Source organism: Idiotropiscis lumnitzeri, chromosome 10, assembly GCF_059441095.1.
Source record: "Idiotropiscis lumnitzeri isolate Australia: NSW breed Sydney's pygmy pipehorse chromosome 10, RoL_Ilum_1.0, whole genome shotgun sequence".
NCBI lineage: Eukaryota > Metazoa > Chordata > Actinopteri > Syngnathiformes > Syngnathidae > Idiotropiscis > Idiotropiscis lumnitzeri.
The window spans coordinates 19,974,184-19,987,278 of NC_142400.1; the positions used below are offsets into that span (position 1 = coordinate 19,974,184).

At 40.0% G+C, this 13,095-nt stretch overlaps 3 protein-coding genes across 5 annotated transcripts in view; 1 reads left to right on the forward strand and 2 right to left on the reverse strand.

Moving 5' to 3' along the window:
- The window catches only part of atad2 (ATPase family AAA domain containing 2), a 28,673-nt gene extending 23,706 nt beyond the window's left edge, over positions 1-4,967 (reverse strand). For 2 of the 3 annotated variants that reach the window (XM_088307244.1, XM_088307243.1), the window contains exons 1-3: positions 4,875-4,967; positions 4,339-4,780; positions 234-355 (exon numbers count right to left, since the gene is read on the reverse strand). In XM_088307244.1, coding sequence (XP_088163370.1) covers positions 234-355; positions 4,339-4,530 — 314 coding nt within the window. In that variant the 5' untranslated portion in view covers positions 4,531-4,780; positions 4,875-4,967. Of the gene's footprint in view, positions 1-233; positions 356-3,474; positions 3,539-4,338; positions 4,781-4,874 lie in introns of those variants that run through there. The other variant, XM_088307245.1, reaches the window with a different exon arrangement.
- A 115-nt stretch (positions 4,968-5,082) lies between these two features.
- On the reverse strand, positions 5,083-11,040 carry psma2a (proteasome 20S subunit alpha 2a). Its single transcript, XM_088307252.1, has 8 exons — positions 10,909-11,040; positions 10,354-10,430; positions 9,868-10,000; positions 9,640-9,762; positions 8,081-8,162; positions 7,188-7,261; positions 5,862-5,919; positions 5,083-5,776 (listed from the first exon to the last, which is right to left on the reverse strand). Exons 1-8 carry the CDS (start codon positions 10,947-10,949, stop codon positions 5,660-5,662), a joined length of 705 nt encoding a protein of 234 aa, XP_088163378.1. The 5' UTR covers positions 10,950-11,040; the 3' UTR covers positions 5,083-5,659.
- Positions 11,041-11,224: 184 nt separating this feature from the next.
- mrpl32 (mitochondrial ribosomal protein L32) lies at positions 11,225-12,879 on the forward strand. The gene is made up of 3 exons (XM_088307253.1): positions 11,225-11,429; positions 11,553-11,746; positions 12,430-12,879. The coding sequence occupies exons 1-3, from the start codon at positions 11,336-11,338 to the stop codon at positions 12,679-12,681; spliced, it is 540 nt and encodes a 179-aa protein (XP_088163379.1). The 5' UTR covers positions 11,225-11,335; the 3' UTR covers positions 12,682-12,879.
- Positions 12,880-13,095: the final 216 nt, after the last annotated feature.

Genomic DNA, 13,095 nt, shown 5'->3' on the forward strand with positions numbered 1-13,095 from the left:
TTTTAGCCTAAAGAAAACAGCAGTCCTAATTCACTTAAACAGTATAGTAATTCAAATCAGCACACAGAGGAGCATGGACAGTTAGCTGTGGTTCAACTTCACTCTGGTCACAGCTGCTGGCTTTCTACCTGGTGACCCTCAAAAGCTACGTTTGAAGCTGGGAGATTCCAACCACAGCAAGCTCGAAAAATATACGCCCATATGGCCAGTGGGAAAGAAGCTGAGTCTCTCACCTTGTGGCGTAACCTCCGGGCTTTGGTTGCATGTCACTAAAGGAGACCTCTAGTTTGACTCGTTGGCCTCTAGTTTTTGTTAAGTCGTGAAGACAGCTTCGCGACTGCTGCACACCATCGCCCTAGGAGTCACAAAATGAGTTTCTACTTAGCTGCACATTTCCCAGCATCCTTTGCACAACTCTCGTAGTTCCTGTAAACCAAGCTAAAATGTTTTTATTTATTTGTATTTGTTTGCATTTGTTTCTGTCGGCGCGGCACAAGGGCTGATTTGTAAGCATGATGGCCTCACAGTGCAGAGGTCGTGGGATTAGGGCTGGGCGATAAACCGAAAATATACCGTTACCGAAATGTATTACAGTGACCGACATAATTTTGCCCTTGTCGGTAAATTCGGTGTCTAAAAAAAAAAGAAAAAGAAAAGAAAAAGAAAAGTCTTTTCTGTCTGCGGCGATGTTCATGCCTCTTTAAGACGGCTAAGGCGCATCTAGTCACGTGACTCATGCGCTGTAGAGGAATGTAAACAGAAGACGCGTTCGTAGCTGGCGGTTCAAATCCTGAAGCGGCTGACACGGCTGCAGACGAAGTAACGTTAGTTGAAATTGTTCCTGTCGCGCTTGTCCCGAAAGGAAATTCGACATCTGTCGTTTGGAAATGTTTTGGGTTCCATCAAGACGATGTTTGAGAAAAAGGACATGAACTACAAAGTGCATCGTAAGCACCTGAAACAGCGCGTCCAACCTTTTCTTTTTCACCACCCACAACACAACCATGCTGTTGACTTGGAGCTTGTGCTAAAAGTTCAAAGTGAGGAGCAAGTTTGGACAAGTGACAACAGCCCATAACGGAGGCGACACCATACGAGAGAACGTCTCAGTGGTGGACACGATAGCCAAGCACATAGCTCTAAAGATATAGCTCCTCTAGTTACAGTGGAGCGCACAGGATTTAAACGCCTCATGAACGTAGCCGACAAGAAGTACGAACATATTTGTCGCAAACAGCATTTCCCGGGACGGGAGCGGAGACATGTCGAGCATTTTGCATCCACATCCGACTTGTGGTCTAGTCGCAACATGGATCCCTGTTTGAGCCTGAATGTGCATTACATAGACGACAAGTGGCGACCGCGCACCAGAGTACTCGAGACGGCACATTTTCCTGATGAAGCACTCGCGTGTATTTGGCATTCCATTGCCATTTTTTTCATTTTATTTAGCATTTTGTTTACAGGCGACTAGCGCCTTTGCACATGGCATTATTTATATTGTTTACAAGATACCTTTACACAAATCTAGGCCTTTGCAAATGGAATTACAGCATCTCGGCACAATATATTTACATAAAAAGATTTTGTGAGAGGTACCCTTTTTCTCCTGTTCTTGTGACATTGTTCAAGTCATGCAAAGCAAGCTATTTTGAACGTTTATTCAAATGATTTTTGTACTTTTATTTTTCATTGAAAGTAATGTGTACCAGTTGGTCAATAAAAAAAGCAGTTAATATGCATTTCCTGCATTTATTTTGATTTTGGTCCTCAGGGGGAATTTATCACGCATTTATCGTTATCGAGGTAAAACTGCCCAATTTATCGCGATATTGATTTGAGGTCATATCGCCCAGCCCTACGTGGGATGCATTCCGGCTGGTGTGATGCGGTCCAGTTTCCAGGTGTATGTTAAGACTCTGGCGGCAGCATTATAGAACAGCTGGTGTTGTCTGATTTATTTTTTTATTAAGACCTGTAAAGACTCCATTACAGTAATTTTGCCTAAGCATAAACAAGTGTTTCTGGTGTTTTTCAGGTGGCAATAAGCATATTTAGTAATGGCTTTTAAGTGGTTGTTACTGTACTTTTAGTCCATTCAACCCAGCTGTGACATAAGGGATACCGTAACAATGGCCTATGCAATATGCATATCTAAAAACCAAGCAATAATGCTCTTGAGGAAGTGTATACTTTTACTGTATCTGAATTTGACCAGTCAGATGCAGACTTTAACGCGCATTGACTCCCAATAGTTGGATATTATCTAGGCGAATTGCAATTAGCTAATATTACACTGATCTTATTAATCTACTTAAATTACTTATTTCATTAAATAAAAATGGCATTCCTTTAGGGGCATGTTAAATACCACAATATTATTGATATCACTATAGTCAACATACGAATTGCATATTTTTCCAATATTGTGCAGTCCTAATTTGTAACCTTTATTTTGTATTATTTTCTCCCTAGTCTTTTATCAAGTCACCTTCTATTTTGCTGTTCAAAGATGGAAACGCTACAGATTAACGAAGTTCCTACAAGACTTCTGTAAAAATTATTCTGAGTCAACAAAGCACTTAATTCTTGTCTTTCACGATAACATTAGCAATTAGCATGGCTTCTCCGTCTTTACCTGTTAATTACTCGTTATCCCTCCGTGAGAATAATACTTGATAGACGTGTACCTTATGCCACCATGGAGGCTGTGATTACTGGCATAGGAACAAAACCACAAGGTGTTTTGATTTCACCCAACGCATTATTTTCAATGACTGTCAGATATAATTTTGCACAATAGGTTTGTAAGTCACAAGCCGTCAGCTAGTTCAGAGTGTAGTGCGCCTTTTGCCCGTAGTCAGCTGGCAGTGGGCTCCAGTGTTTGTTAAGTCTTGATTAAAAGCATCCACGTGCCAGTGGCAAATGTCTGTAAAGAAATTCAAATAGTCTCCTAATAACAATGTGGATCCAATTCTCCAACCTGTTGCCCTTTGGCAGGCGTTACAGGTGCATCAACACAAAGACAGTTTCTTTCAGAGAGCCTTCTTCATGACGAACTTTCGCACACAACTACCTTTGCCTTGTAGAACTGCAACATAATGTGGCACAAAGTGCACTTTCTCAACACTCTTCTTGTTTTTTTTTTTATTTTATTTATAACTTTATTTTTTATCATTTATATGTTCACTGGAGAGGGGAGCTCTCCAATCTGCTAAAGGGCATTCTGATTCTGATAATGGAAGGCCAGCTGGATTGGAACTGCACAATGTCCCTAGTGCTATTTTAATGTAATTATTCAAATTTAAACCATTAGGTCCAATTTAGTTGATGCTAATTTTCTAAATTAAATCTTTTGTAGGGCATGGATGCGCAATATTAAACCTGGGTTTGCCCTGGGGCCATATGACTAAATACACCCCTTTACAAACTGTTTTAAATGTTATTTGAAGATGCTAATTGCTTAAAGCTCACCACAAGAACAAACTACGCCGTTTTCGAGAAGTTGATGTTGGTCTTCCTGGTTGCTCCACCGTGGAGTAGTCTTTGTTTGTGATTGGTTGACTCTATTTCCGCCTATATAATCCAATCAGCTACATCGTCAAGTGACGCCTTCAATTTTGGTCAGTACTCTTAAATGTAATCCTTTTATAGTGAAAACATAATTGCGATACTATATTACTTTAGTGCTACTGACCACGTGATCGGAATTTAAAAACTAAGCCGTTTTCGAGCACTCGGCGGGGGCTTTCGTTCAAAAGGGGGCGTTTCATCAACAAGTTTTTGGATGAACTCTTCCGTAGATTTCTGTGATTTCTGTGGAGGACACATGTCCTCTGTATTCAAAACACCAAGGAGAGGACCTCTTCAGGGACCGTTGACCAGTGGGAAATGTCAAAATTCTACACAATCTACTGTGATCTCTTATATTAAATTCACTGAATTGAAATAATCACTCCCCTCACATGATTAGAATTCAAAATAACTGCGACCGATGAAAAAGAAATATTGCATATTCTTACATAAAAACATGCTTGACACGCTCGCGAATACGCTTAAGTGATGACGATCGAACGTGAAAACTTGTTATCGGGGGACTGCCATTCGTTACCAGCATGAAACATTGACTAGTAGGTGGGTGCAAATAACCACTGGGTTAAATATATTTCTAAGAGATGCGAGTTTAGAGGAAACGGCGCGTTGTTATTTGACCACTACTGTCAGTCAGTTTGAGTGTAGCTTGGCCGGGGCTAGCGACAGCGCAGCAGCAAGTGCCGTTAGTCTATGCAACATACAAGCAGTTATATTGTCACTTGACGAGCTTTAGCTCACACTCACTCGGTTGTGTTTCGGGCTACCCAGACTATCATCCAGAGAGCGGCAGGTTCGTGTTGACCGGGGGGATTTTCTCTGCAAAGCGGGAACAAGCGACATAAACTCCGAGCTTGTGTCCAACTCCATCGACCTCCGGTTTGGAGTTGTTGCCACTGGTTGAACACCACCACCGCCGCCGCTGCGTAATATTACCATGTTGACTCCAGCCCTAAGTTATAAACGCACTAATGACGGACGATCGGTCACTACAGGACTCCAATGCATCGAAAGTTGAACGTCACCAGTGTAGAAAAGATACACGGAAATTCGCGCATGCCGACAAGCAGCGTAGTGCGCCTCTCAGCCCTTGATTTCTGGCGCCACAAACGCCATCAGAGCAGTAATGGGGTAAGAAAGAAGCTGCCGCGTGGAGAAATAGACCCAATGTCGAAGTTGGTGGTGGAACCTAAAAGTACAAAATTGACAGCATTTTTTGACGTAATCTTTACTTGCATTTTCGACGAGCACCAACTTTTATGTAATAATGGAGCAAAACGTACCCGCCAATTACAACTAGGCGGAAGAATACATTGCATGGTTTGTCGGACGTACAACTACCGGCAGTTGACGAGCGCGCTCTAGATGAGACCGCGAATCAGTTGTTAAAAGCTTGCATTTATTGTTTGGCATTTCTAACGCTTTAAGGTGACGTTGAAAAAGATTATATATTTTTTTTTTTTTTACAAAACTCACACAATATGTAACCCCCTCTTTTTAAAACTTTATTTCGATGAATCACGAGAGAAAATACAAACTGTCTCCTAGTCAGTAAAGGGGGACATAATGTAAAACTGTTATACAAGCAAACGTTTTTGTTAGAGGGGTAATCTCAAGCATCCCACTGGATCATGTTGACTTGTGTTAAGATGAACTGAAGTGCTGATAAGAGATTTTGCAGGAAACCACTTTCATCTAATGTGTCGAGGGATGTCAGTGGAAGACTTGAGGTTTCATTCATGGTCCACATGAGTAGACGTGTGCAATAGCCAACTACTGTACCACATTTTCCCTGTGAGGCGTGTACCAAAACACAATGCCAATGAGTGGAATAAAACGTCCTTTTTATTTTGTTGAGATCAATTTGCTAAGAATTGAATGAGTCCGTCCCAATATAGTACTTGCACACAGGTGGTTGTTTTTATTGAAATCATCCTATCAATGATCTTGGAAATGACATAAAAAGTCACTTTGTAAAGAAATGTTTTTATTGAGTGCTGGCTATCACACTATTACGTCTACACCTTGACATGTGGCCAATGAGCCCCCGTCACCATGCACTAGGTGCTCATGCAATGGCTGCCAGGTAGTCTTTCACTTCTGCTGGTGTGAGTCTCTTGAAGCCGGCCTCGTTGCAGATGCCAACCTCAATGTTCTCCTCAGTCATCTGACCTTCAAAACTTTCCTGTAACCATACAGTAAATGGTGTGTGTGTGTACGTGAAGGACAGACATACTTCTTTGTGAAAAATTATGACCAAGAAATTGTACCTTTAAAGTCAAGATGGCTGTGTGGATGGCATCTTCCAATTCAAGGTCATTGTTATACCTGGAGAATGAAACGCAATCAAAAACCAATCCGGTGAAGTGCAGCATGGTAACCTTCTCAAGATGCAGAAAAATGTCCAGATCCATTCGTCAACAATGTAATAATAATAATAGCATGTAATAACAGCTAACAGGAATGTAATTGCAACCTTTTTTTAGGCTATCATGCTCAACAAAATGTTTTCAACAAGTGTGGTAGAAATTGAGAGACTCACTGCATGCTTGATGTTACGTCAGTGTTGTTTTTGGCAGGCATTTTAGATTTAGTCTTTGTGTTTTGGACGAAAATGCTTATTAGTTTTTGTCACATTTAGTCATTCCTATTTGGGATAGTTTTAGTCTTAGTTTTAGTCGACGAAAACTCGAAAAGGTTTTAGTCGGGTTTTAGTCAACGGAAACTCCAAAAAACAAGTTTGAGTCTAAGTTTTCATAAATTTAGTCAAAGGAAACTCATAAAGGTTTTAGTCCATTTTAGTAAAAAAATAGACATAGGTTTCCATCCAAAAGCAAAGACATTCTGATCGACTACTAAGGATTATGCATGACAAACAGCTAAAGTAACAATGGAATCAAGGCTCATTGCTTACAAATAAGCTGCGAACCAAAACATTTTATTTGACAACTTTTGTGGCTTTATTTCACTTTAAACAACATAAAAAAATAAAATAAAAATGTTTTAGCAACAGACTTGTAGTAGACTTGTTCTAATACAGTACCACAAGTACCAACTATCAAACGTATGTCTTCTTTACTTGTAACAGCTTGCGGTTATCAGAACAAAGTAGCCTACCAAATCTCACTGATGCAAAGAAAATTGTCAGTATGTGTGAGCCGAGACGAATGACCACAGACGTGTTCTGTTTTGTTGTGCCGGTGTATGCAACGGTGTGTGCGCGACGGTGTGTGTACGAAGCATGTGCCCTGCGTCTTCTCCCGGTGGTGAGCGTGCCCAAATGAGGATAGGTTGCACCAGCATCGCAATTTTTTTGAAAGACAGATACTGACGATGTATAATAAGGAAGGGACATCATCAAATTTTGAACGTCTGACGGACCACACACTAACAATTTCGTCCTGAAAATTAACGTACGTCACATCATGTTTTTCGTTATCAAATAGCCACACTTAACTCATCCTCGTTATCGTCATGAAAAAAAAGGGGCGTTAACAAAATATTTTCGTAATCGTCATCATTGACGAAAACAACACTCTGCGACATGCAACTGCTAACAATGTAATTTACTGTATAATGTGAGTGAAGCAAGCTACCTTTTTTCAAGGAATGTCTTTCCATTAACGTAGTTCTTCCCCATGGCTGTGGCTTTCCATGCGAAATATGCCCCCTGAGAAGGTACAAGTAGGGTGGGGGGGAACAATAATTGAATATTCTTCTTTTGAAATAGACTGACTCATTTACACAGTTTGTCAATTCAGTCATGGTACAGGAATATGTTTTATAAATCCTCAGTTAAAAAAGAAATTCCTTCAACAGATGTTTTGAATATTAAGTAAATAAACATTGTTTATTCATAATGATATTGTTTTATTATATCTGTAGTGCATGATTTGCATTTAGCATTTTTCCACATAATGCCATTATTTATATCAAGCCGGTGACGCGTTTTCTTCAATTCCAGAGTTTTTGGAGTTGAGATGGCAAAGGAGCCGCCATGTTACAGCAACAATGAACCCACAGATCAAAATAACGGTATAAAAACTATAGGGCAATACGTCACAAATAAATCACACAGATCTACATTGGCACAGGAAGGAGTCACAGGTGCCTCTCGTGCACGGCGCTGCAGTGGGGCAGGCGAGATGACTTGCCTCAGATTGTGAACATGCATCTTTGACAAACCTTTTTTTTTCGTTATTTAGAAATGAATGCAGAGATAGAAGGTACAAAATTAGGCTCAAATAACCTAAATAAATCAAAATGTATTTGAGTAATTTCTCCAAGACTGTGAACAGAACTGTTAAAGGTGGTTCTTTATCGATACTGCAGTTTTAAAAAAAAAAAATTCTGCCCCAGGCTCTCTACTCTTCTATAGTCTTGTGTCACCTACCTATTTAAAAATATACTGATAGGATGAAGTATGAAGCCAAGGGGCTAAAACATGTCTTTTGTCTATCCATTAAATTAAAATGAAAAGTGAACATACTGAGGGATCTGACTGGAACAAGTAGGGCTGGTCTTCATCCCACCCAGCTATCAACAACGACACCCCAAATGGACGCACTCCGCTGCAGAGGAAAAAAATAAATACATTACAGCGCAGTCACATCATGTGAGATAGAATACATCCAAAAATAATTGGTCAATGATCACAACGCCGCCAAAACCAACCGAACTGTCACACAGTGTACAGGGTTCAGCAATTATAACCATACTATAAAAAATGCAGAAGAGTAGGGATGAACAATTTTTGAAAAAATTGTATTGAGATTTTTCTGACAAATTTCGCGATTACGATTCACTATTTTCTTCACAATGTACAGTGACATTCGCAAACATGACAGAATTCACAAACATGACAGAAAATGCGATTATAACGTTTAAAGTAATAAAAGCGATTACTATAATAATGCAAGGACACTAAAGAGGTTTTGTGAAATGGGCAGTTCTCAAGTTTGTAAAAACTAATTGCCCTCAAGTATAATTTTGTATTCATGTGCAATTGTATTTATGAAAATACATTTAAACTAGGGCTCAACAATTTTATGAACAAAAACTAATCTCAATTTTCCTGGCGGATGTTTTGATTTCGATTTCTTTTGCAATTTATTTATTTTGTTAATTCAAGCTTCGGGGCAAAATTCACAATTTCTTCACAATGTACAGTGACATTTACAAAATGAAAAAAATCCATTATGTTATTAAAAACAATAAAAGTTATTATTGTAATAATGCAAGGACACTTAAGAGGTTTTGTGAGGGTTTTTTTCTCAAGTTTTTAAAAATTACTTTCTGTCAAGTAGAATTTTGTATTTGTGTAGAAAATGCAATTATTAAACCCCAAAATGTTTTACTTTTCCGTGTTCCGGTCTGAAAGCGTCTGCTAAATTGCTAATGTAGCCACCATCTTATATTATGTTGAGATGCGTATTGATTGAAATACAATATTTCTTTTCATAGCTGCTGGCGCTCCGCCCAAACGTGGTTCTAACCAGACATCTGTGAAAAGTCGACTGTACAGCTAAGTATTTATTTTGCTTCCTTCCTGACATTATAATGCACTTGAACTTTACCCCTCGTTTAAAATGCTACTTGTTAGCGGGGTCGTTTATTTGTCATCACATAGCTTGTTGCTGCTGCTGTGCACGGACTTGCATAAAGTACAAATTAAGCCCACACTGCGACAATGCAAGCTAGCTTGGCACTGAGCACTCAAACAGCGGCGAAAGAAATTACTGATGCTTTTTTTTTTTTTTAAATCAGTATGGTGTGACCTGCTTCATGAATTAGGGGCACAAACCGCAGCTTTGACAATCTGTTGTTTTTCTGTCGTGGGAGAAGGAGAAACCCTTCCGTTTTTCCGCTGAAAGTAACCTTTATGTGGTCACCCTTGCTAACAATGGTATAAAAGACACGTGGGGTGACGCAACATTTTGTGTTTGGTCTGAACACAGCAAAGGTATCATCCACCAAAAACTATAGATTCTGGTCAATGATGATATCTGAAAATAGATAATGGTCAATTAAAGTATAATCTTCACCCACCCAGACTGTGTGTACTCTTGCATTACAGATGCCACTCGCTGGACAAGTTGGCCTGTGGGGATTGGTTCTTGGTAAACAAGGAAGTACTGTTGCGCCAACTTCCTGGCTCGTCGGACCAAAACCCTGCAAAATACATTTATTATTTTTTTATTTTAATACTAAGTCAATGGAATATTTGACATGAAGAACTTTGCTATTTGCACATGCAAAAATATTAAAAAGCCCCACCTGTAGTCAGGCCCCATGCCGCTGTACACCATGCCTATGTGTTTAGTGATGGCTTCTACTTTGTGAACACTCTGCTCATCATACAGAATAGACTTCTGTTTCTTTTCTGTCGCCAGGACAACCCCATTGGAAGCTGGAAAAACGTTAAAAACCCCTTAGCCCTCCTAAAGAATTCACAATAAAGAGTCTCTTTACGACTTTCACCAGTATAAAGGAACATACGTATTATGAAAAAAAATCAGAAAGCTGCAGATTAGAAGGAAAAAGATCTTTTAGAAGTACCAAGGCTAATTTAAACTTTCATGCACAAGTTGAAAACTTTAATGTCAATGAAATTTGCTATAAACGATATCCTGAGAATCAAAATGAATCACTGTCCACTCATTTAAGATAGCTCACAGGATGCAATTAGTTTTATAAAACACAAATCATTTGCACACACAAACGACAATTAATAGCAAAATTGCAACAATGGGAATTGGTTACCTTTAATACCGACTGAGGGGGCTCCAGCAGCTACCGCAGCCAGTGCATATTCAATCTGCACCAATTTACCAGAAGGGCTGCGAAAAGACATACGGACGGTGCATTAAAATTATAATTGAAGAGGGAACGTAAAGGTTATAGACTGGCTACATGACTAGAGGGATGCAAAAACGCTCCGCCACATTTGGCGAGAGCCTACAAGTGAAAGCAAAACATAGTCGCTTCTGTAATCTAAAACAAACGGTCGCAACATAATCTCCGAAATTGGCAGGTAAAACTAACTCACCTAACTTCCATTGTTCAATTGAGCAAAGTGGATTTACGTACATGATATTTAAAACGCTGGCGTATATAATGGTTAGCAACATGCTAATCATATTTGTAGCTGATTCATTGCACTTCCAGGCAATGACAGTGCATAGCATCATCATAAGATAAAGATACAATCTTTTAAAACGGAAAATAGATTTTAAACTATCGCAATTTAATAAGAATTAATATACCCAACGCGTTAACCGGATACACTTGATTCAATGGCAATTTTAGAAAGTTTACCTAAATGTGGTCAGAGAGAAACTATAGCCACGTTCCGCCATTTTCTTTTTCTTCTTCTATTGCGATTTGGCAAACAACATTCAATTGGAAACACTGCCACCTAGACAAAGTCGCTTTAGATGTTCTAACGCAACAAACCACGCGTTGAACTAAAAACATAAGATGAGAACGCTTGATTTCCAATTTAAATATTTATATATTTGTTTTCAATGAGAAACCTAAAATCACCAAAAATACATAATATTCAAGGTGATGTTTAAAAAAATCAACATTAGTGAAGTATCTACCGCTAGGTGGCAATTAAGTTTGCCATACGTGCCCGAAATGAAACCGAAGAAGAAATACCTTGTCGCCCTTTAGTGACGCAAGTATCAATGACCGTGAGCTATTTGACATGTTCTGAAGAAATACAACGTTGGTCATAAACATGAATTTGGCTGCATTGCTGCACAGTTTGAGATGCTCCTTGCTTCACATCGAAAGCAGGTTTCTACAGGCGGCTGGACTAGAACGACAGTTGGGTCAGTTCATTTCGCGATACAGCAACTTGCAAATATTCATCTGACTTGATCCTCTCAGACGTTTGCACAGATGTCTTTCGGATGTTTATGCCCGCGCATTGATGCCGTTGTCTCTGTGTGCAGTTCCAGCATTGGCAGTTACTGGCTCCTGTCTCCTGCCTTATATCGAGGGGCAGCAACAGGATGCGGGGCAGGGGCCGGAGCAACGTCCCGGCCTTCTGGACAGCATCTTGTGGATGGCAGCACCCAAGAAGAGACGCACCATCGAGGTCAACCGAACCAGAAGGAGGGCTGAGAGCAAACTTCTCAAAGTCAAGGTACAACTGAAGTAACAGCCCATTTATGCGAATGAATTCCATGTCACCTTTAAAACAAATCTTTACCTTGAAAATGTCAGCAGCCATACAGGTTACACCACACTACCGTACATTGGCAACCAGTGTTTTTCTGTTTGGGGCACACACAGTATGTTACCTTACTGTAATCCATCCGCTTCACAGGTCACATTTACAGGCCGGCATTAACACCTATAGACAATTTAAAATCTTCAGTTAGAGTAACTCTTTTCCAGATCGATTATGAGGGCTCCACTGGGCCTGAGGGAAATCCCTCAGTAGTGGCGGCCACTGTGATGATTTTTTTTTTTTTAAGTATTTGACACACAAACAAAACATCACGAAATGTAACGGATTAGCGTTCAGTGATTTACCTAACATTTGGCAGCTTTGTTTTTTACCACATAAACACTCATTCGCAGTTGTGCATTTCAATGTGTTTCGTGAGGCACAAAATTTGATTTGCAAAGTGTGGTACGCAGCTTATTTTGAGCCTAGTATTTTTAATATACTGTTGCCGCCCCCTGTCAATGTAAACTTTTCAGTGTTATATTTGTAAATACATAATTTGGGATCTGGCTATTTTTGTCATTATATTGTGTAGGTGTTCAGAGAGAGTCTCCAGTAAATGACTAAAACATTCACCTTATTCACCTCTCCTTCAGCTGAACATCGAACCCTGTCCCGAGTGCGGCCACTTGAAGCAGAAACACATCCTGTGTGGCTTCTGTTATGCAAAAGTGTGCAAGGAAACTGCTCTGATCCGCCAACAAATTCAAGCGATGGAGGGCGGTCCTCTGAGGTCCCCAACAGTGGAGACCGTTGTCTTGTATGCAGACGAGACGCCGAGCGAGCTGGACCAGGGCAAGAGGATTGTGGAGATACCCCGGAAGCGGCCCACCTGGTTCAGCCACTAGAGCTCGTGTTGTCTGGCTGTTGCAGTATACACCTTGGTTTTAATGCACACTGACTGACGCGCTTTCATCTGTTGTCTGTAATAATTGTGGCTTGTTTTGTATCTGTAGGCCCATACCATGAACAACATATGTGCACAGGAACATCTGAAATATTTTTTGTTTGCTAATAAATCCTTAATTTGGGGAAAAAAGCAAAAACGTGTCATTTGATCATCCATTTTCAATAGTACTATTTATTTAGGTCATGAGGTAGCTGGATTATAACCCAGATGCCTTGGATTGGTCACAGGGTGACATTCATACTCACATTTGTATGGACGATTATGTATCTGCACCTTTACTTAATGTTTTGGGAACATGTGTGCCAACACAAGCGAAAAGAGAACATACACAAGCCAGGTGCACCTGGGCCAA

Bases quoted from the DNA above. Each gene is read 5' to 3' on its own strand.
- psma2a (XM_088307252.1), bottom strand. From the start codon at position 10,949: ATGGCGGAACGTGGCTATAGTTTCTCTCTGACCACATTTAG. The intron at 10,001-10,353 runs GTAACCAATTCC...ACGTTTTTCCAG, and splicing joins CCCCTCAGTCGGTATTAAAG to CTTCCAATGGGGTTGTCCTG. The intron at 5,777-5,861 runs GTACAATTTCTT...GTATGGTTACAG, and splicing joins CAGCCATCTTGACTTTAAAG to GAAAGTTTTGAAGGTCAGAT.
- mrpl32 (XM_088307253.1), top strand. From the start codon at position 11,336: ATGAATTTGGCTGCATTGCTGCACAGTTTGAGATGCTCCTTGCTTCAC. The intron at 11,430-11,552 runs GTCAGTTCATTT...CTCTGTGTGCAG, and splicing joins TGGACTAGAACGACAGTTGG to TTCCAGCATTGGCAGTTACT. The intron at 11,747-12,429 runs GTACAACTGAAG...CCTCTCCTTCAG, and splicing joins GCAAACTTCTCAAAGTCAAG to CTGAACATCGAACCCTGTCC.